This window comes from Dipodomys ordii, unplaced genomic scaffold (assembly GCF_000151885.1).
Source record: "Dipodomys ordii isolate 6190 unplaced genomic scaffold, Dord_2.0 Scaffold8, whole genome shotgun sequence".
NCBI lineage: Eukaryota > Metazoa > Chordata > Mammalia > Rodentia > Heteromyidae > Dipodomys > Dipodomys ordii.
In genome coordinates, this window is record NW_012267224.1 from 2,885,943 (window position 1) to 2,910,211 (window position 24,269).

The 24,269-nt window shown below is 34.3% G+C and overlaps 1 protein-coding gene across 8 annotated transcripts in view; it reads left to right on the plus strand.

Annotated features, from left to right (window-relative positions):
- Positions 1-1,956: 1,956 nt before the first annotated feature.
- Positions 1,957-24,269, plus strand: part of Cpeb2 (cytoplasmic polyadenylation element binding protein 2) — a 46,939-nt gene continuing 24,626 nt past the window's right edge. For 2 of the 8 annotated variants that reach the window (XM_013009063.1, XM_013009064.1), the window contains exons 1-4: positions 1,957-2,259; positions 2,982-3,071; positions 11,043-11,133; positions 22,860-22,910. In XM_013009063.1, coding sequence (XP_012864517.1) covers positions 2,038-2,259; positions 2,982-3,071; positions 11,043-11,133; positions 22,860-22,910 — 454 coding nt within the window. In that variant the 5' untranslated portion in view covers positions 1,957-2,037. Of the gene's footprint in view, positions 2,269-2,981; positions 3,072-11,042; positions 11,134-17,285; positions 17,348-22,859; positions 22,911-24,269 lie in introns of those variants that run through there. The other 6 variants (XM_013009069.1, XM_013009071.1, XM_013009066.1 and 3 more) reach the window with 5 other exon arrangements.

Genomic DNA, 24,269 nt, shown 5'->3' on the forward strand with positions numbered 1-24,269 from the left:
ATTGGGCCTTCACCTGTCCGTGCTTACTGGACACAGAAAACTTTATTTTTTTCTGTTGACCCAAGTTTCCAAGGGTTAACCTTTAAAAAGCGAATCCTATCTACATTAACTATCATGACAACCGTTTATCTAATTTTACCCAGGTGACAGCATACACTCACTTCTGTTGAATCATGGATTCTCCCTTAAAAAAATAAAGTGATCCATAAGGGCTGAAAAGAGGGATTGTGAAATAATACTGTGCTTTCCCATGATTGACATCATCTTGAGCAGCAATCTTTTGTGTTGCAAGCTCTTCCTCTTTTAACTAGAAGCTTGCCACAAATTTAGAGTAATTTTGTATTCCTAAAGCTGTAATGCAGGATGTGAGCAGAACATATACCATGATCCATGTTTGTCTGCAATCCCCTTTTGTACAAAAATAGGTATTACCCTGGAGTGTACGCAGTCATGCACCTTGCATGTAGAATTTTAGATTACTGCAAGAGAATTTTGAACACTAATCATTTAGCAAGCAAAGTAACGTCTTCAGGCCTGGCGTGATTTGTTGAGCTCCTTAGTTATGTTTTTTAACTATATGGGTGGAGGGAGAGTGAATCTGCCCATGATTATATTAATACTGAAAAGATTTTAAAAATAGGTACTATGGACCAGAGTGTTTAATTTTTTTTTTCTTGTAAGACAAGCTGCTTAAGAGTGCTGTTATTTATTGATTTCTGGTGACTTCATGTTCCATACTTTCATTGGCCAAATCTTAGTACAAAAGTATTAGATTTTGAGCAGTAGAATTTATTAACAATTCATGCTAACTGTACTAATAGTACTGTAGATTCGTGGATTTTCTAATTTTTTAAATGACATTTCTTGCCATAGGTTCTAGATAGGAATATGATTTATTTTTGAAAGTGTAAACTAATGGAAACTTGGAGACTTGATTTAGATTATTAAACTGCTAAAGCCTCTGATCGTTTATTGGCAGTCTTCCCAGTGGATCCACCTATGGGTATATAGGATTCCCTTTTTATCCATAGGTGAATCCACTGAGAATACTGCCAATAAATATTGCCTACGCATTATATATTATATATAATATCTCTCTCTCTCTATATATATATACACACACACACACATACTTGTGTGTGTGTGTGTAGTGTGGAGGTCCTGGGGCCTGGGCTCTCTCTCCTTTACCTTGGCTAGTGCTGTACCACTTGAGCCGCATCTCCTCTTACTGCTTTTTTGGTAGTTTAGTGGAGATAAACATTGAACAGCAGTCCTCAGATCTCACCCTGCTGAGTAGCTAGGATTACAGGCCTGTGCTACTGGCTCCTGGCTGCCATCTGATTATGCATTGGTGAACAAATAGCAAACACTTTGAAATAAATGATACCAAAACTGGAATGAAATATTTTTAAAGTTGAATACACCATGCATGAAAATGACATCTTCCCTGTATTGTGTTAGCCTAGAAGGCATTTTTAATTCATGCAACAGAGTAATGTCAAATGGTATCACACTCTATTTTCAAAGTAGTCAACTTTTTGAGAAGCATGAAAGTCTGTAACAGGTATAGTTAATTAAAACTATTTCATTAGTAAAAGACCTATCCAAATATGGTTGCTTCAAGGTTCCTGGAGTTAATTTCAATTTAAAATATATTTTTCCTTTATCATATATATATATATATATATATTTCTGAGGGGGGGAGGAAGTACAGTGTTCTATTTGGGGAATTATTCTGAATATCTTATTTATAGTGGATAACAGGATGAGAACAACTTACTCAGATTTAAATAAATATAATTTCTAATAGCTAAATCTATATAGCCAAATCTAATAGCTAACCTGTGACTTTTTGTAAGCTACTTAAGAAATATTTTGTTATTTTTACATATTTTATTTTTATGATCATATAAATTAGATTTAAATTTGAATAAGACTCTTCAAAGCCTATAACTTAAGTAGTTGTGTCTTCCCCAGCCTCTTCTGAAACAATCTCCTTGGAGCAACCATCAGAGCAGTGGCTGGGGCACTGGAAGCATGTCCTGGGGAGCAATGCATGGGAGAGACCACCGTAGAACTGGAAACATGGGAATTCCAGGGACTATGAATCAGATATCTCCACTGAAGAAACCATTTTCTGGTAATGTCATAGCACCACCGAAATTTACACGCTCTACTCCATCACTGACTCCAAAATCTTGGATTGAAGATAATGTGTTCAGAACAGACAACAATAGTAATACACTCTTACCCTTACAGGTAAGAATGGTATGTATGTAAATGGCCTTATTTATAATATTAATCTTTTAAAATAAGTTGGGTGGTGGTGGCTTTGATAATAGAATAGAGAAATTATTAAATTTAAAAAGATTTTAGTTTTTAAGCATATAATTTAATTTTCAAAGAGGACAATAATACACAGTAAGTTTAGAATGTAAAGTATTTAAACCAACTATGGAAAACCTTTAGAAAACCTTTTTGTGTTTCTTAAATATATGTTGAAATTTTAAATTGGCAGCTCCTTAATAATGTCTAAATTTGGTCACCTCTGATGGATTGCCAAAATTTTGTTTTTCCTATAATACATAAGCTAAGCTAAAATGTTCCATAACTTATTATTCATAGATATCCCTGTGACCAGCTTTCTAAATATTAGTATGCTTAGTATAACTATGATGTGGCAGCTTTATCTTCACTGGTTCAGTGACTTTTTTCTAAATATGGCTTTATAGTCAGGGTGATTGGACCATTTGTTCAGGCCTGTTAGTATTTTGTTGAATATTTTATTGAAGCTCTCTTAGGGCTGTTTCAAATGAGATTTTTATTCTCTCCCAAACCATTAGAGGGTGGAACAAAGATTTAAGATACATATAAAGCACTTTGATTATTGGTGTTTTGATTTCTTTGGTTTTGGGTTTTTTTCTGGTGGGTATGGGGAAGAGAACTGCTCATTTCTGATGAAAACTTCTATGCTATTGAAGGTGAGATCTAGTTTGCAGTTGCCAGCTTGGGGCTCAGATTCCCTCCAAGATAGTTGGTGTACTGCAGCCGGAACATCCAGAATAGACCAGGTAGGCTGCACAGTGTGTATTCTTCAGGATTTGGGCTAGCAGTGTAGTATTTACATTATTAGTTGGATGTATCTTATACTACTTTTTAATTATATCTATTTAAGCATCTGTTGGAAGGCAATGAAGCAAATTAATTTTTAAACATCACTTAATGAAACTATTATATTCATTTTCAAATCTAAAAGATTTGTATTCATTTTATACTTTTGAAGCATAATTCATTTTTTTTGGAAAAAGGAATTCTATACCTAAGAGCACCTGACTTTAAACATCAGACTGAACACACTTTGTCGCCTCTCAGATTATTTTAAGTAAAAAGTATGTATTAACATTTAGCTTTACATTTCATGTTGTAAAAAACTGTCCAGTAAATTTTTGTCATGAATCTCCTACATTTGTCTTGAGATATATTTCTGAAAAGACTCTCTTATTTCATTTTTTTCACATGTATAAAAAAAGTGTATGTTACAGTATTTATTCTAAATTTCATTGTTGCTCTTACACCCTTTAATTTACCCTCAAGCCCTTGTGGTTAAAAAGTGCTGTTTTCCTGCAGACTGAATCTGAATGTATGCATACTAGGTATACTAGGATTAAAATAGAACAATATGAAGATTCTTCCTTAAGTTCAGTTGAGCTTAGACTGGACATTAAGTATTGTCACAGTTAAGGTTCTTCCTTAACATAAGATGATTGTATAAGTTTGTAGGCAGTTTAATACATAGTACATTTGTACTGGCATTCTAGTCTAACAGCTTAGTCTTCAGTAATTGACCATTCGTGGTTGCTTTAGACAAATCCTACCTACTTACCAGAGTTGTGCTGCCAGGATCTTTACTTTGAAATTGTGATTATCTCTAGTGATTTGTAGTTTGTCATCTTATTTAATAAGTAAGTTTGCTTTCCATCTCTTTCTACTCTCTTTTTCTCTCTAGTCCTATTTGATTTTGGTTTTTGTTGGCACTTGGGATTTAAACTCTGAACTTCATGCTTGCTAGGTAGGTGCTCTACTGCTTAAGCCATACCTCCCACCCCATTTTGTTCTGATTATTTTTGAGATCTGACCTTGAGTTTGTTTTGGTTTGGTTTGGTTTTGATTTCTTTCACTCATATGGGCATAGACAGTAATCCTCTACTTTATACTTCCTGCCAATAGGCTGTCACTGAGATGACAGGCACACACCACCACACCCAAATTTTTCTGTTAAGATGGGGTCTTGTATTTGCCCTTAACTTTAAATCCATTAATGGATTTCATAGCTTAAAGATAGACTTTTGGCTAACTGCTAAGATATTGAAATTAATTATAGCCTCTTGGGCAAAGACATGATGTTAATGAAGTTGAATTCAGCCATAGAACACAAAGGATAACAGAAACTTATCTGGAAGGAGAGGAGATCAAAACTTAGATCTTCTTCCTCTTCCTCTCAGGATCTTTTTTGACATTGAAGGCCATACATAGTTTATTGCCTTTCTTCTCTCTAGGTCATAGATTTCTTATCTATAACAGAGAGACATTGAACTAGGTCATATAAGGCCCTGGCTGTCAGTGTTCTCATTTTGGCCCCACCCCTGGCCTTTATTTTTAACATATAAGGGGATTGGGTTCTTGGCAGGGAAGATTATAAAGGTATTGGTTTAAGGCAGTGGAGGGTACTGTAGGATCTTTCTCCTCTTAAAAGCGAACTGATTATCTGCTTTAAGTATTCTCTCATTATTCTACATAATTTCTTCTGTGTTTCCTTCCATCTTTCCATAAAAGGTTGAAGTATTTGAAGTTGAAGCTCTTAAAAGTATAAGAGCGTCTCTAAACTAGCATTTGTATTTTAAAATGTTAGTAGTTACTTATGTTTAGCAAAATTAAAATATAACCACTTACATATCTGGAGAGACTATTCTCATTCTCATCTTTTACTGTCAATATATTTTAATTTTTGTTGTGCAGTTTATTACTTTAAAACATGTAACTTTTTATTTCCTTTAGTCTCAAGCTATTAAGTCTTAAGCATAATAAATTAGAGACCTGAACTCATTATTCTTATACCGACCTTATGCATAAAGAGGCCTAAAACATGTAAAGGAATTCAGTAAATAGAATTACTTTTATAAGTTGATTTTGTGTGTTGTAAGTAAACTTTTTATAGGTTAGCAATTGTTATTTTAAGTTTGATTTTAAAATAATGCTTCAGATTTAAAACTTAAAAAGCAAATTAAACTTTTATGCACATTTGTGAAGCCAGGAGTGGGCGGAGGGGAGGGGGTTTGCACATCTGTAATCCCATATAATCCCAGCTATTTGGAAGGTAGAGACAAGAATAATGTAATTCCAAGGCAGCTAACCACAGTTAGCTTGAGACTCTATCTGAAAAACAAAAAAATCCCTGAAGTTCTGGGGATCTGGCTTAAGAATACAAGGCACTAAATTCAGTCTCTAGTATGAAGAATAAAAACCCGATTCTAATATCTTTTAGATTAAATTTTTTTTTTAAACAGAGTCTTAGTCATAGCCTAGGTTAGTCTTGAACTTGCAGTCCTACCTACTGCCTATCTCCCAACCGCTGGAATTATAGGCATGAGTCATCGTGCCTGGCCAAAATTTCTGTACTGCAAAACATTATCTGCTAGTTATCTTTGCAAGAAATAATAACGAAAAATGTGTTATCTAAATTATCTTAAATAGAATTTTCAGTTATATGCTAAGATTGCAATATGTTTATTCATCAATACTTGAGTATTTTAAATCAAAGTAAATGCTTTTTTTGGGGGGGGGGGGTCCGGTTGTGGGCCTGAACTCAGGGCCTGGGCGCTGTCCCTCAGCTCTTCAGCTCAAGGCTAGTGCTCTACCACTTGAGCCACAGTGCCACTTCTGGCTTTTTTCTTTTTGCTTATGTGGTGCCGAGGAATCGAACCCAGGGCCTCATGCATGCAAAGCAAGTGCTCTACCACTGAGCCACCTTTCCAGCCCCAAAGTAAATGCTTTTTTAACTGAAGGTTTATTTCCTAGCTTTGAGAACATCAATTAACTTAAGCAAAGCAACATCTTGCAACAGTAAGGTAGCCTTTAAAGCCTGCAAATGTGTATTAGTAATCCTAAACCCTAGCTGAGGAATAATCAATATAGTCAACTCTAGAATTTTGTTTTGCATCACATGAATTATCCACCAATCTTCAGCCAAGCTGTTATAATGTTGTGAGGAATAAAATTTGGAGATCTAAGAATAATATATTGGAATCTTTTTTTTTTTTACTTTACATGAAAAGCAGTATGTAGTAACAAGACCAGAACAGGGTTTAATGTAATGAAAGCATTCCTTCATTTCTGCTTCTCAAACCATGTGAGCTTTGGGGACAGAAGTACTCATTACACTTGAACACTGAAAAAAAGCAAAAAAAAAAAAGGACTCAAGTAGATCTTGGGTAATACATACTTTATGTGTTTCCTATTCTAGTTTCAATTCTTTAGTTTTACTTGAAAATTTTTCTCTTTCCATTTTGTTTAGTTCTTGTAGGTACTAGCATAACTTTGGTAGATTATGGCCTTCAATTAAAAAAATAACTTACATCAGAGTATTTTGTTGAAATTTAGAATAAAGGAAGTTTAAGCAGTGTGTATCGCATGTTCATTATTGTTTTAGTTACAGTTGAGATCTGTGGAGGCAAAACAGAGAATATAAGAGTCCAGTTGGATAAATAAGGGGTTTGTGTTGAACAAGAGCATAATATAAGTGCTTACAAGTTTTCATGGTAAAGCAGACCAGCATGTCATCTGCCACTGAGATTGTATGATACAATAATACTGTATAATCAGAATGTATAATCAGTGAGGGCAGTATTAGCACAACTTTGCCTTTATATGTGTAAGTAAAATTAGAGAACAAAGCACATGTTGAAAGTAATGTGCCTATCTTATCTTTGTTTCGAACTTAACCTTATACCAGTGTATGTGTTCAAGCATCTGGTTTATCCTTACTGGGAGGATAAGGATATAGGACTTCTATAATCCTGCTGATTCTTTTGGGGAATACTTCATTGTTAAGAGTAGAAGCTTCTACTTGTTTACCTGTGAAATAGAGCAAGATTTTGAATATGTCAAAGCAAGAAAAGTAATATCTCATCAAAAATCTTCTTTCTCAAGGTGTATTTTACAATATTAAGCTAACACTGTACATGGTCTTCCATAGTCCATAGTTGAATTTTGGTATTTATAATCCTTTAGGTCATATGTAAAATGAGGATTACTTGGTTCTCTTCTGTGTTTTTCAGCCCTTTCAAGACTGTTGAAGTTCCACAAGTGCTTATAGCTAATGTCTAGGTTTAAAGAAAGTGACTATCAGGATATAAAAGGCTGCACTTTTTCTGCCAATGTGCCCTGGTATTCTTTCCTATACTCTCATTTTCTAAAAGCTTACTTGGTGGATTCTTTTTTTTTTTTTTTTGTCAGTTGTGGGGCCTGAACTCTGGGCCTAGACACTGTCCCTTAGCTCTTAAGCTCAAGATTAGTGCTCTACCACTGGAACCACAGTGCCACTTCCAGTTTTTTCTGTTTATGTGGTACTGAGGAATCAAACCCAGAGCCTCATGCATGCAAGGCAAGCACTCTTCCACTGAGCCACTTTCCCAGCCCCTTGGTGGATTCTTTTTCAGATTATTTTCATATTTTAAAATAAGTATAAAACTCATCCTCAGTCTTGTTTTTGTGAACTGTCTTGACAGTTTTCAAATAGTCATGTAGTGATAAGTAGAAGTTTCATTGCTATTACTTTCTGCATTAATACAAATCAGGATTGATGGTTACTTTAAAACATGTCTATTTAGTTTATAAGCCAGTGCAATTTTCATGAATACAGATTTTTCTGATATTTTTATTTCAGAAGAAACACACACTGGTTTTATAGCAAAATGTAGTATATTTTAAACCAGTCTTGAAAAGATTGTTCTAAGCTATAACGTGTAGATCCTTTCAAAAGTTGAGGGAAGGTAGAATATAAAATCTTCTACTTCATCCATAAACATTCTTAGAACCTACATGATAAGGTATATTTTGCAAGAGTTTTCAAAATCATATGAGCATTAATTTTTATCATGACAGCTTATATTTTGTAATTTTAAATACATTTTTGAACTTTGAATACAGTAATAGCTCCTTTCTCATTGGGTAGGTGGAAATGAGATTGATAGCAATATTTGATATCTGATACTCATCACAATTTAGTCAATTAACATTGTATTTTTCTAAAATTTTTCATTTGTATGCATTTGTAGGATGAGGAAGTTTTATTGCAATGCAAATCTCTACACTGTGCAGTTTGAACAAATTCGTGTCTACCATTTTGTGATTCCTCTTCTTTCCCCTTCAGGCAGCATTTACTGGGTTTTATTAGGCTGTTTGTGCACGCGCGCGTGCATGCGCCTGCTCCTCAGTCTTCATCACTCTTCAGTATTTTTCTCCCCATCCTGCCCTCTTTTCTCTGGTACCTTCCTAGGTGGTCAGTCATTTTATATTTATGCCCCATTATTGTTACTGTTAGCATCATTTTAAGTCTTTTCTCCACAAATTGAAAACTGAAAAACTTTTGAGAACTCTTATCCAGTCAACATAAAATCTTGGGTTCCATTAATTTTTCTGCAAAAAAATAAGACTTTTTCTTTATGTCCAAATAATAGTTCATGGTGTGCACACATACATATGGTGTGTGTCTGTCTTTTATATTGATTATCTTTTATATTGATTTACTCCCCTTTAGGTAAATGCCCAAGTGGTGTGGCTGAATCATAAGATAGATTTATTTTTAGTTTTTTTGAGGAACCTCCATACTGATTTCCACAGTAGCAATCAGTATAATTCCCATTTTTAAAATATAGTCTTTACCACATAGAACTCAACTGACATGTTTTTACAAAGCTTTTTATGATAGAGATATAGTACTAGACATTTAGGAGACATTTGTGAACTAGCTATGTTCATATTTAGAAGATTCATAGGCTTAAATAACTCAAAAGCTTAGTAGGAAAAATTAACAAATTAGTTTTGGACACTGTATAGTGAAAGAAGGTAGAACTGTTTGGAAAGATGGCCATCTTGTCTATTATATTTTATTTCATTTGTTCTTACATTAGTTTAAATACTTCCTAATATATTTGTTTATATGGACTTCAAACACCATGTAATCAGACATGATTATTTCTATAAAATGGAACTAGAAACTGAAGAAGTTTAGTGCATTGTTTTAACAGTGTGTTCTGTAGGATGACAGCTTCAGTGTCAACTGAAAACACCTTAGAACCACTTTAAACCTACTGTATCAGTTTGTTGATAGTTCCAACCATCTATGTTAGTCAGCCTTTCAGATAATTCAGAAGCATGCACAAGTTTGGAAAGTACTGTTAAACCTTAAGAAGGTCATTGTTCTAGGGAACAGCTGTTATGATTGGATATGCTATTCATCGGGGGTCTTTCCATTTAAAAAAATCAGTAACGGCATTTATCTAGTTAACTGGTGATAAAGCTGGAATAAGAACCTGCTGTCTAGCATTCTTTCCATCATTCAGTGTTACTTTTCACCCTTTTTAATTCTCTGACAGTACCTTGTTTAGTCTACAAAGCTGATTCTGGTCCTTCAGCTTTAAAAAGCTTGCAACCCTAGTTTAAACATCAAAGTAGAGTAAATAAATGAGCCTCTTGTCAAAATGCTTCTTATGTTTTTGTTTAGAGCTCTAAAGAACTGGTTCTGAATATTCTCTAGATCATGGAGTCCCCCTTTGGAAAATGAGTAAAAGGCAAAACGCTTTCTTAAGAAAAAAAATTATGTATGTAATGAGTATAATACTATATCACAGAGATGTCTGGTCTCTCTTGAAGCATGTGGGTGGCTCAGTTAAATAGGTATTTGCTGTTTGTGGGGACTTAATCTCCCCAGCATACATGCTTATTTTTCTGATTCCCCTTTTCTGTTTTCCGTGGTAATCATTTGTTGAGTGTTTAAAATGGTCTATCCTGCCACATGTCATACATTTGTACATTTGGGCACATGGGTGAGTGGGAGATGCACTGGGGGTTTGAGAATATGTCAGGAGACTCAGAAGCAGCTTTCTGTGGTAGTTTCCCAGGTGTATTTTTTCAGAATGTATGTATGTATGTAGAGCAGAATACACTGTAAATTCATGAACCATAAATAATAAAATGCCTTGTAGTAAGCAAGTGAAGACAGTGAGCTTTCAGAAAACAAGACTCTGATAAGACAAAAGATTTTATTCTTAAACTTATATAAGTGAACTGAGAGTATTTTCACTTTTCTTCTACCTTTTTTGGGGGGAGGGGAGAAGATTGCAAAATGGAAAGATCCATATGGGATCATGTTAGACAGTGAGATTTATTGTTATTTTTTCAATGTATAAGGATATTTTTCATGCATTTCTTTAGAGAATGAGATTTAAACACAAATATTGTAGGTCTTTATTTTTGTTTTGATATTAGTAATTCATGTTTCTAATTTTTACCATGTAAACTTCTTATACATTCATTATTACGAAATTCAGATCACTGAGTCAAATAAGTATCTGATAGATGTTTAAAGTGTGGTGCAATTATCTTTATCCCCACTCCCCAGATGTTAATATTCCAAGAGAAATGTATATCTTCCTAGAAATCAGAAAAACTTTAAACGGATAACTAAAAGTACTTTGTATATCCATAACATTCAGGAATCTATATAGAAATGATAAAAAAAATTACTGTACTACATTAATTCTGCCAAAGAAATTTCTTTTTATAAGATACTTTAGAGATAAATGTATTGAAAGTATTATCCTTCAATGAGAGACATTGTAACTTATTGAGATCTTTAGATATTGGCATTTGGAGGGATAAAAATTGGTTAGTAAAGTATTAATCAAGTTCTATTTTATGTAAGAGAATTTAGGTATTTTTAACCATTTTTTTTAACTTCATTGCTTCTTTTCCTTCTCTTCTAGGATCGAAGTAGAATGTATGACAGTTTGAATATGCACTCATTGGAAAATTCCCTTATTGATATTATGAGAGCAGAACATGATCCTCTTAAGGGTATGTAACTTAAAATAAATTTATGCCAATACCAATTTTTCCACTTAGGTTCCCAGTTTGTATGGGTTGACCAGGTAGTATCTGTGGCAATGAATTACAGGTGGTGTATGAAGAACCTTCTTCAAAATTCTTGTTTCATATGTGCATATTCCATATATAAATGAAAAAAGTAATGGTTTTATGTTTTCTAATATAATATATTCTGACTTCCTTTTATATAAATGGAGAAAGTCAACCAAGCTCTGCTAACCTGAAGGGAGATACTAGTTGTCTATTTCCACATAATCAATTACTATAAAAGTTAGCTTAAAACAACCAATACGTACTACCTATACTGTTTCAGTAGGTCAGAAATTTAGCAGCAAAACTAATGGATTGTGGTTCAGAACTTCTCACTGAATCAAAATCATAAATTATTTTGTAAACTTTCTTCATTTTTATTCTATAAAATAAAGTTACTTAAAAATTTCTTAGAAGATTTAGTCTACATATCCTATACCTCTATTGTTGGCAGCTTAGCTGACCAGAATTGAATCATTTTGTTCTGCTTCTGGATTTTGCTTGGAAAAGTTTGTCTTTGTAATCCTTTATTTTAATGAGCTTGGAGTTCAGGGGCTATTTATTAGTGATTGTTGAGGCATGCTAATGATAATTGAATATAAATGAACAAATTCATAGTTTAGGGTGGTTTTGTGTTTATTATCTTTGCTTGCTTGAGGCCTGGCCTCTAATAGTTTTTGTGAGTATATTTGGAGTCTTGTTTTTTTCACTGTTGCAATGGTGTTTGTCTTGAATCTGCTGTTAAAGCCAATTATGTTCTTGCATGTCTGTAATCCCAGCATTTGGGAGGCTGAAGCGGAAGAATCGCAAATTTAGGGACAGCCTGGGCTACATTGTGAGATCATCTGAAAACAAAGAAAAGAAAATTCTCCTCTTTGCTTTACCATCTTCTCTAGAAAGAATACTCTTGGAAATTCTAGGACAAGGTATAATAAAGTCAAGCTTATTGTCAGTGGATAATGAAAAAGTTTTCATTGATACTTTTTCCAGTGTTCTATTAAAAGACTTTTTAATATGTTAGAGGAACTTTTCATTACACATAATATCTCAGTATTTTTCTTTTTTGGGGGGGGTCCGGTTGTGGGGCCTGAACTCTAGGCCTGAGCACTGTCCCTCAGCTCTTCAGCTCAAAGCTAGCGCTCTACCACTTGAGTCACAGCGCCACTTCCGGCTTTTTTTTTCTTTTTGCTTATGTGGTGCTGAGGAATCGAACCCAGGGCCTCAGGCATGCAAGGCAAACGCTCTATCACTGAGCCAACTTCCCAGACCTTATCTCAGTATTTTTCTAACCTAGATTATTTTAAAAATATAGAGAGGTAATAATCTAGAGAGAGGATCTTAAGAAAATAAAATGGGAATAGCAAAATGTCTTTTAAGAGTTTTTTTTTTCTCTAATAGGAAGTGAATTTAATTTTTTCAGTTAGAATAATTACTTCTAGCTCTGGGAAAGGCAAAACATGCCCAGTCCACCACCACTTTTAAGAATGATCATGGTGACAGATCTCTTTCTCATTGGAGAAAAATGAGAATCTCTAAAGCCACTTCTGCAAGTTGCCACCTGTATCTATTTAAAATTCCTACTGAATCTTGGCACATTTAAGATGTATCTTTCATTCTTAATGCTTCCTATAGTATTATATTACATATTCCTCTCCAACCTTAGATCACACTATACTTTAATGGGACTTAAACATCCAGTAGAATCTTCTTAGGAAGTGATTAAAAATGGAAGGAACCAAACCAGGCTAATTCATACATTTGTTTTCCCTTCTTTCCTTCCTGATCTGAGTACCACTTTGCCTCTATCCCAACACTTCTGCCTCTCACCTCTTTTAATACAAAGACATCTCCCTCCAGAAAGTCTTATTCTTTGAAATGTTTTTTATAACAAATTTCTTCCTTTTATTTAAGTGATCTCATGTTAAAAAAAAAAAACAAGGGAAGGCTAAAATTTTAAACTGAGTTTCTTTTTTCTCTTCATATTAGTGTTTGCAAAACAAAGTACCCCAAAGTTTAACATCTTAAAACAATGAACATTTATCACCTTATATGATTTCTGTATATTAGAATTAAAGAAGCAAATTAACTGATTATTTCTGGTTAAAGGATCTTTCATGAGATAGCAGTCAAAAGAAATTGGCTGAACCTGTTGTTTTCCCATCTGGCTTGAAGTATTTCTTCGCCAGGTGGCCCACTCATGTGCTGGCAAGTTGGGGTAAGGCTGCTGACGGAAGGACTCAGCCCACTGCTGTATGGGCTTCTCCTCAGGGCTGCCAAAGCATCTTGCCACTTAGCTGCTGGTATTTCATACGGGGAGTGATGCAGCTCAGTGTAAACCCCTCCTTGTCTTTGGTGCCCTAGTCTCAGAGGTCTGTCAGCCCTGCTTTTTACGAGATGTGAATGGGAGGAGACAATAATCTGTGGAAGCCATCATGTTGGCTGGATATTAAAAAGCCAAAGGTATGCCTATCAATTCACCATCTAATCCCACTCTAAAGAAAGAAATAAGCCAGTAAAAGTTTAAAAAAAGAAAACCAGTGAAGTAATACTTAGAATGGGAAGAAAGTATCAGGTTATCGACCTTACTGAAAACAGTGATTATACTGATAGAAGCACCTTCTTATTCCCACTTATACCTGAAATGTTTCCTTTTCCTACACCCCAGTTATTTTTATAGGTCAGTAGGGAAACTCCATGTTTCACCTTAAATTTTTTATAGTTAGAAGTGCCACCGTGTCATGAAAATGGTAGAGTACTAGCCTTGAGCAAAAAAGCTCAGGAACATTGCCCAGGCCCTGAGATCAAGCCCACAGCCAACAACAACAACAAATAATTATGGTCTATACCAGTTAAGAAGGGTCTGTCCCCAGTTCGGGTGTGCATTTTAATCCCACTAAGTGTGCCCATATTTTGCAACAGTTTTTGGCTGTTACATTGTATGTGAAAGACATGGACTCTATTTACATGTAATATATACCTTACTGGGAAGAGAGACAGAACCTGCAAAACATAATATACATATAACTGTCATAGTATTGGAAATACTGCAGAGAGCAATGTAAAGTGCTTAATTAGTGGAAGTTCCAAGTTTATATGAGGGATGAAGGAAGCCAAATAAGGAAGCCAAAATGCATTCATTTTTACCAAAAATTACTTATAACCTTCTCAGAGTATAAGGACAAAAAAATTTCAACTCATAAAAGTTGAGTTGAGTATGATGGGGAGAAGATCTGTCTCAACAGATCATGACTTTACCAGCGTTTACTGAACAATTAGAGGAAACTCAGGGAAATGTTTAGAATGTGATTTTATGCCAAGAGGTATGGTTGCAGGTGTGTGTGTGTGTGTGTGTGTGTGTGTGTTTAGTATCAGGTGTGTGTGTGTGTGTCTGTGTGTGTGTCTGTGTCTGTGTCTGTGTGTTGTTTAAGTTTCTAATTGCTAAACTCCTATTTTTAAGGCTCCTGAAGAAAGAAACTCTGTTTATCTTAGGGAATTTAACGCGAGTAAATAAGAAATTACTGCTTTAAAGTGCTAAGTGGATGTTGCAAGATCAAATTCTTGATGCTTTCCTGTATCCCATTGGCCTTAACAGTTAGTTAAAAGTAGAGTTACAAAATAATTAGCATACATTTCTTTGCTTCTTATTGAGAAGAGATATATTTTAGAATTAAGAAATTTTTATAAGAAAGTTTAAGTTTTGAGAAGGCAGAGGCTGTCAAACTGAGGACATGTTAACCATACAGGCTTGAGACCACTCCCTGATGTGCATTGCATATTGTGTAGAGCACATGTGGAGAAGTGCTGGCAGAGAGCAAAAAAAAATATGAAAAATTGTGAAAGTATAATACATGGATTAAATACAATAGAAAAAAACAAATGCCAGCTATAAATATGCAAAGCAGTTATCGCCACTCTTAGAAGGCCCTTACTTCCTATGACAGAGAGATGCATTTCTAAGAATGGAGTATTTTTCATTCACCTGCCAAAAATAAAATTAGAGAGAAGCTTGGTGCAGGTGGCTCACACCTATAATCTTAGCTACTCAGGAGGCTGAGATCTGAAGATCATGGTTCAAAGCCTGTCCAAGAAAGAAAGTCCATGAGACTCTTGCTAACCAAAAAGCAGGAAGTGGAGCCTTGGTGCAAACTGATCTTGAGCAAAGAAATTTAAGGACAGTACCCAGCCACTTTAGGTCAAGGCCCAGGAATTTTCTATCATTGCTTACTTTCATTAATATTATTTTTCATTTGAAGATTATTGTTCCCATTCACTCTATACTTCCCTTAATATCCTCTTTTCTATTTTTTCCTTATTTAGAGGCTTTTATAAGCATTTTTACTATGCATTCATATTTGCATATTTATTGATAAATATAAAAGCAGAGATTTAGAAACTATATATGTAGTTAGATTTATTCATTAGCATTGACTGCTAGTCATGTGAGACTCATACAGTGTCTGTATCTAGGTTATTTCTTGTGATTTGGGAGGAGGAGGTGAATATGTGTCTTCCAGTCTTCTATCTAGGAACTGTAGACCTAGATGCCTAGCCATGTTAGAGAACACATTCATTCAGTATTTTGTGTTCAATTGGAAGTCTCTGTAATCCCTAGTCTACTTGTACTTTCTCAGAGAAGACTCCCTTATATAACCTTACCAAGTATAAGTTATTTTGTATTAGAAATTTTTTGTTTTTTAGAAAATTTGATTCCTTTTATCAGTACCTTTCTCACTTACTGTATAGTAGTTTAATATGGTTTGTCTTTTATCTTTTTGTTTGTTTTTTTGTTTTTTTGGGTCCGGTCATGGGGCCTGAACTCTGGGCCTGGGTGCTGTCCCTCAGCTCTTCAGCTCAAGGCTAGCGCTCTACCACTTGAGCCACAGCGCCACTTCTGGCTTTTTTCTTTTTGCTAATGTGGTGCTGAGGAATCGAACCCAGAGCCTCTGGCATGCAAGACATCCGCTCTACCACTGAGCCACCTTCCCAGCCCCCTGTCTTTTATCTTTTAAACCAAGCTAGTCATGAGAATAGTGACTATGTCTGTTTTTTCATTTGTGTTGAATCAGCATTTATGATAATACCAAGCAAATATAGGGGTATCTCAATAGATGGTTGGTTACATAACTAAACTTATATGTAACCATTCAGATTTTTAATTAATACTTACTTAGAAATTTAGAAAATGGCCATAGAATATCATGCATGGAAGACACTGTGCAACAGTTCCACTGCAGTTACACTATTTTGAACTTGTAAATGAAATTCAGCTTCGTCTATATTCTTATAGGATACATTTAATACATTTGTTTTTAAAGTTATAATTACATATTCTCCTAAACTTAGGGTAAGTTGGAAATAATGTAAGTCAAAAACTCATTAAATACACTGACCTTACCAAACATCATATCTCAGATGTATTACCCCCTTAGTTAAAAGTCATCTAACACACTTATTTATAGTAGTGCCAATAGCTCATAATTTATAGAATACCATACAAAAATTGATGGTTATGTGGCACTATTATAAAGAAGGGACTTTCTGTTTTTAACCTTTTCACAGGTTTTATTACCACTGGTAATCTTTATTTGCTTATTTGTTATTCTTAACAACAGTCAGCATTATTTTCATTTAAACCCCCTTTACAGTGCAAGTTTTGCAGGCTTTCGTTCATCTTAGTTTTAATATTAATTACATGTTAATTATATTATAGAATACATGATAGTATATTATCTTGTTTGATGATTAATGACTTAAATTTAGTTTTTTATTGTTTTTGCTTTTGTGACTATTTTTACTTGAAAGAAACATTTTGGTATTGCATTTCTTGGTGTTTCTTTTTATATTTTATAGTATTGATTGGATAAAAACCTAGAACTTTTTGTATTGGTAAGTGAAAAAATTATGGTACGATCCTGGTTTAAGAGTAAGTTAGATTAATTTCAATTGAATCTAACATAGATTGATATTTATTAGATAGAAGTAAGGAATAATTCTGTTGCTCTCTTGGGGTATGGTACTTTGGATCTAAGGGTCTTTTCTACATTTGTATGATCTCATTCTTAGGCTTTTATGAGGCATGCATTGAGATTTGGGAGTGAGGTCAGGAATGACTGTCCTGCCCCTTGGATCTGAGCAGAGATTGGAGTTATTCAAGGTTGGTAATGACCACACTCTTAAGTGGATTTTACCAGACTTTTTATGAAATTTTTAGATTCAGAAATAAAGGTGAAATGTAGATGATGAGTCTACCAGAACCAGTAGGGCAATGCTTTATTTTAAGCACATAAAGAACTATTAGCTCTCTTCCATTAAGGCTACTTGGGAAGAGTGATTATTATACCTACCACATTTATCATACATCATTGATATGATTTAGTTCCTCAACTAACATGGAGATATTGACCCTTACTGTATAGTTGGACAACCATGGCTTGCGTTTAGCAATCAGTGCCCAAGTTTCAACTGCTAACAAGTGAAGAAGAATTTGTAACTCGAGTTTGTACTTTTAACCTCTGTGTCATATGGCCTCCCTTTTTAATTGGTTAATTCTAACCTATGTTCTTATACTATATGGCTTAGGTGTTTAGATTTCTCTTAAAAAATACTGACAAAGTGCATGATAATGTTTGTTCTTTAGCAATTACCTCCTCACTGAAGACAAATTAATTTCATTATTAATCATATTAGAGCTTTGGAATTCACTTTTCTCATCTACAGGCTACACTCTTTAGGAACCTCAGTGTATGTCTGATTCCTTAGGTAGGATTGAATGCTATTTATATGAGCACTCTGTCACCATTACGTTCAGCGTATGGATATGTCAAACAAAGGGATGAGTCGTGTCCTAGACAGGACACAGCAGGCAGGCCAATGTGAGGTTTTCCTGAGGCTACTCAAGAGCAGCACCCAATTTAAAACTTACAAATTATTGATTTCTGTGATTTTCTAGTCTTTTACTAGTTCCAGCCCATGCTTATAACTGTAACTGACATTGTAGTAAGTGAAGTCAAGAATAAAGGAAATTGTTTTTACTAGTGAAAATAGTTATAAAGGAGAGAAAAATTTAATTTTGGAAAAAAAATGAAAAGGACTTTTTCTTTTTTCTCCTACTCCTATAATACTTAGGGATTTAGAAAATTAGCTGAAATAAAATCTTATTACCAATTCAACATTTCAATATTCGAAAACCTATTATGTGCCAGGTTCTGTTGTTGATTTCAGAAATATAGTTAAGAATAAGAGTCAGTCTCTGCACTTGGAGGTGTTATATTTTCTAAAATGTAGCAATAAGAAACTGTTAGGTGATAAAAAGGTGGTTATTACAGAGATAGTGAAAGGAAGAAAGACAAGCTGGTATTTTGGCAGGATGACTTGTGACGCCATCTATTTCAGATCTGAATGAAGTAAAGAGAACAAGCTTTAACCGTATCTAGGCAAATGGGTTCTAAGCAGAAGTAGAAAGATTCTGAAATGGCAAGTGCCTGTCACATTTCAAGAGCAGCAAAAGCCAACACAGTTATAATGATGTAAGGAGCCAGATGTAATCTGGACATTAATTTGGCCTAAGTAATAATCTGTATAGTTGTATCTAGTTGTTAAATTTCTTAGGATTTAAGTTTATTTTTATTTTTTGTAGTACTAGAGTTTGAAATCCAGTCCTTGATCTAGTCTCTTAACTGCTGAGCCATATCTCCAGCCCTGTTTTTTTCTGGAAATTTTTGAGGTCCTACCCAGGGAAGGGCTACTTGCGTTAGGCTTTAGTTAGGATAAACAGGCACACACTCCCATGTCTACCTCTTTATTGAGAGGGAGTTTTGTGAACTTTTTTTGCTCAGACTGGCCTCATAGTATAATTGCAATAATCTCAGCCTCCCAACTAGCTAGTAATACAGACATGAGCCACTACAGGTACTAGCCTCTTAATATTTTTAATTGTTTAGTATATATCTACTGTGGCTAATAATGAACAATAGCTTTTGAATACAAATTACTAGTTTAAATCATATTAGATGAATAAAGCAATATTTAAGTTACTATAAGTTTCTTAGTTTGTCACTGACACCTTAAGGCACACATTTTTCAAAATTATTTTAAATTAAATGTTCTCTTAATAGAAAATAAAGACTGTTCCCAGTGGCTTAGTGGTAGAGTGCTTGCCTAGCATGCATGAAGCCCTGGGTTCGATTCCTCAACACCACATAAACAGAAAAGGCTGGAAGTGGTACTGTGGCTCAAGTGGTAGAGAGCTAGCCTTGAGCAAAAAGAAGCTCAGGGACAGTGACCAGTCCCTGAGTTCAAGCCCCAGGATGGCAAAAAAAAAAAAATTAAGAAAATAAGGACTTGAGAAGTGGTTACATACTCATTATCCATAGTTGTACTAAAATGATTGTGAAAAGATGAGACATGCTGGTAATCAACAAGGAGAATGAGCAGGAAGATCATCAGTTCAAGACCAACCTGGGCCACAGAAGAAAAAAAAAATCATTGCTAACGGACTTCATTTGTCAGCTTAGGTTCTTCTGGGTTAAGAGCAAACACTGAAGATTAATTGAGAAAGACGGCTCTCTCATAGAAACTTAACACTGCATGATTTAAGTTCCCTTTTTCTTCTTTTGTTATCCTTAATACCCAGTTTTTGCCTCCTAGACTAAGATGGCTTTTTTCAGTATTGATATCCTATTTGTATTCCAAAAAGCAAAAACCAAGAAAATTCCCTCTCTTTTTAAGGATACTTATAGGAATTACACACTAATTGTATTTTACAACTTACTGGCAAGGTCTTAAGTCACAGCTGCAATAGAGGGAAGAAATTCAGTTTTTACTTAGGCAGCTCTCTCTGTGCCTGTGGATGTGCCACACATCCAGCACCACGAGCATGTAACTAGAAAGAAAATGGTTGTAGGTACCACAAGCCTTCTAGACAACAGGGAAAAGTTTGTTTTGAAGCTTGTGGGATTTTTCATATTCAAGATAAAAAGTTACGTATTGTGTGATCACTTTCTGACTCATTGGTAAGTGAACTTGTCCTATGGGCCTCCCTACCTTCCCTACATTATGTTATTGTGTGAGTACAATGTTAAGATATCTTCAAGCCAAACTGCTGAGATTCAGATCTTGGCAGGTTGGCAAGTTCTTAGAATAATTTAATAATAGCAACAGTTAACTTAGAAAGTATACTAATACTGAATAAAGGAAAAGTAATTGGATAATTTGAGTCTAAATTTGCTTACTTAATTCACCTTGGAGGCTTTTTTTATTTTGAATTTTACATATTTGGTACTCCTTTTAAATCTATTCAGAGCCAAGATGTCAAAAAGATTAGTTGTTACCTGCATCTTGGGATAAATAAAATGAACAGTGAACTTGCTAGATAGATATAATGTAGCAAGTGAAAGGAGGCCTCAGGAAAAAGGCTTGGCTTGGCTTATTTTTTCTAGGAAGTCTTGCCTGAATCCCTTTGATTTCATTAAGGTTGTATGTTTGTCTGCCTGTGCTAGCACATCCTAAGAAAGACTGTATCTTCCTTATATTTGTACCCTTCGCATCCTGCACTGTCAGTAACATAACCTGTTACACTAAATTGCAATGTGTTTTATGTGTTTTATTGCCACTTTCATAGGGATTTGTTAGTTTCTGTCTCAAGTCAGAAACAATAGTATTTTTTAGATGGCCTTAAATTGTTCTCTAATTTTCATAATCTGAAATAAGATGCTTTAGAAATAGTCATATTTCCCAAGTAAACTATGAAATTTCCAAGTAATGAACCATCTTAACTGAAATTCAGATTAGGAAAGTGGTTTCCTGGCTCTTTGTGTCTTGTTCCTCTTCTACATATTCTTCTAATTGTTTTTAGAGTTTGTGAGCTTTATTTAAGCGGTCATTTAGGTAACTAGTTTCTTGTTTTATGAAATGTAGGAATATATAAAATATGGTTAATTGTCCTTGGGGGGGAGAGTAAAACTTATTTTAACTATATTAACTCTGAAGTCCAAATATGTCTTAGCTATTTAAATTAGATCTCGGGCTAAGTGTGTAAATACCTATATCGCCTTCATATGTGTATATATGTGTATTTGTATGTGCTTTTAAGATAAAGATCAGATTATGTCACTCATTCTTGTATTAGTAGATGATCAAATTAACTTCATAGCTAAAAGAGAAGCCAGTACACTCTGTCCTGTACCTTTTATAAATTACTTGCTGAGGTAGTAAAAGCAGATACTGCTCCTTGGTGTTTTCTCTTTACCATTTAGGCTACCTCATGGTATCTTGTTACTGTATTGTGTAGCTTATGCCGAAAGTTGCTTTCTAATATAATCTCCCAGAGATTCAGGATCAGAGAAAAATCCTATCTTTCAATGGCTCAAAATAATGATCCTCCTTGTTATTGGCATTCAGTTCAGTGATATAAAAACATTAGGTAAAAAAAAACACACTGTGTTCTGTGCATATCATTATATAATATTATACAATACTGTGGTCCCTTTGCATTTTGTAAATACAAAATGATATGTAAATCATAATGATTTGTAAATATAAAATGAAAACTGAGTCAAAAAAATACTTGGATATACTGTTCCTAAGCTTTTGGTATTTTCAATTCTTATTTCTTATTTTTAAACAAGTTACAAATGCTATAAACAAGTTAAATTTTCAATAACTGCCATAACAATATGCTTAAATATTTTCATTAAAATTCTTTCTTTTTTTTTTTGGTCGGTCATGGGGCTTGAACTCTCTGGGCTTAGGCGCTGTCCTTGCACTCTTCAGCTAAAAGCGAGCGCACTACCGCTTGAGCCACAGCACCACTTCTGGTTTTCTAGTGGTTTATTGGAGATAAAAGTCTAATGCACTTTCTTGCCCAGGCTGGCTTTGACCGTGATCCTCAGATCTCAGCCTGAGTAGCTAGGATTATAGATGTGAGCCACCGGCGCCTGGCTCATTAAACTTATTTATTTAAATTTGACTTATTAAAAATCCATGTTGAGTTTTTGTTCTAAAATTTTTGTTGATTTTAATTTAGAAATGCAAATTCTTACAAAGTTTTGTTTGGGTTTTTGTTAGTATGTTTTGTTTTTTGCAAAAGACATCTGTAGAGAAAATCCAAAGAATTTGAAAATTCAATATCCTATATTGAGTTTGGAGGACTAGAGTACTGATGCCTACATTGTTTTTTCATTTCAAAAGAACAAGTTGACAGTACTGTATTGTTGCTTTCCAATCATGTGATCTTTTGATCTAGGCAATAAGACTTTTCATTCTATTTTCAATTTTCAAAGGTAAGGTAGTTCTTGAGTTGAAGTTTAGCTTTTTAAATCTTAAGAAATATACAGTGCCCAATTTTATTTTATTCTTCTGCATTCTTTCCCCCTTTGCTTTTGAAATAGGGCTGGGAAGGTTGCCCAGTGGTAGAGTGCTTGCTTCACATGCATGAGGCACCACATAAACAAACCAAAAAAGCTGGAAGTGGCCTGTGGCTCTAGTGGTAGAGCACTCACCTTGAGCTGAAGAGCTGAGGGACAGCGCCCAAACCCAGAGTTCAGGCCCCACAACCGACCAAAAAAACAAAACAAAACAAAACAAAAATAATCAAGTAGTCATGTGATCTTCAGATTCCTCTTTCTGTATTTTTTTTTCTTCAAATTCCTCTTTCTCTATTTTTAAAGGTCGATTGAGCTATCCACATCCAGGAACTGACAATCTGTTAATGTTAAATGGTAAGTTTTATTTAAATATTTTTATATTTTTAATTGTTTTTATAGGTGATTGTCTTAACGTGTTTCCTGAACCTCCCCCATAGACAAAAGTTAATCATTTTAAAAGTATAACACTATAGTCAGCTGAGCCTATTGGTACAAGACCTTCTAGGGCAACATACCAAAACCTCATTTCAAAATAAACCAGTGAAAGATAAAAATGAAAACGGTAGCTATTTACAGATAGCAGAGTTAAAAATTGAAGCATGTACTAGTGTAATCACTGAAAGGTTATGATTTAATTGAATACAGATTTTAGAAGCTTTCCTTGATTGACTTGGTTTTCCATTGAACAAGTAACTACACACTAAATTTTCTTATCTATAAAATGGAAATAGGATCTCACGTTTTAAGAATGGAGATAAAGTTTGCAAAGTATGTATAATTTGTTACTTGGTATAAGCTGTCAGTGTACTAATCACACTAAGTGTTTTTCAAGCTGGGAAATTAGACAGTAAATTTCACTTAGGGAAAGAAAATTTCATTAAAGCTGTTTTCTATTAGACAAATATTAACATATTTACAGAGTCACAATACTTAGTGACTCAAAAGTATTTTTTAGTCAGAGATGAGTGGGCAGAAGAAAAGTAAATAAAAAGGAAGAAAGGGTTGTTACATTTTAAGAAATTATTATTTTGGATATGATGGCACAGGCTGGTAATCATATTGGAAGCAAGGGCTGTGAGGAATGAGTGAATTTATCGTTGTACAGTTATATTCTTCCTGAAAGTAAATGTTAGCTGGTGAACAGTGACAAAATGACTTGTCAAAACTTATGTCCAGTGGACACATGGAACTTGTGAATATAAAAGAAAGGAAGGCATAACTGATATATTTTCATCTATTTGAAGGATAGTATGCATAGTAAATAAAGTTTGTTTCATGTTACTGTAGGAAGCCTAACCAGTCACAGTTGACAGAAGCTATATTAAGAAAAAATTGGGTCTCCAAGACAGTATTTCCTGAATTTTGATGATACACAAATACATATTAAAATCAGTCCATGTAATTTTTTAGGAAATACAGAACCTGATAATAGGAATCTGTGATGCTACAATAATTATAGACTAGCATCCTTTTGAAAGAAATAGTTCTAAATAAGTAAGAGCCAAACAGATAGCAGCAAGTATGGTCTTACAATTCTACCTTAAACTTAAAATACTGCTTTTAATCTCAAGGGAAATTGAACATACGAAATAAAATTAATGAAGGGTTTTTTGTGGGTTTTTTTTTGTGAAGTCCTGACTCTGAACTTTTGTTAATTCAATATCTCATGAAGTTACAGTTTTTTTTAAATTAAGCATAAAAATGACATATGAA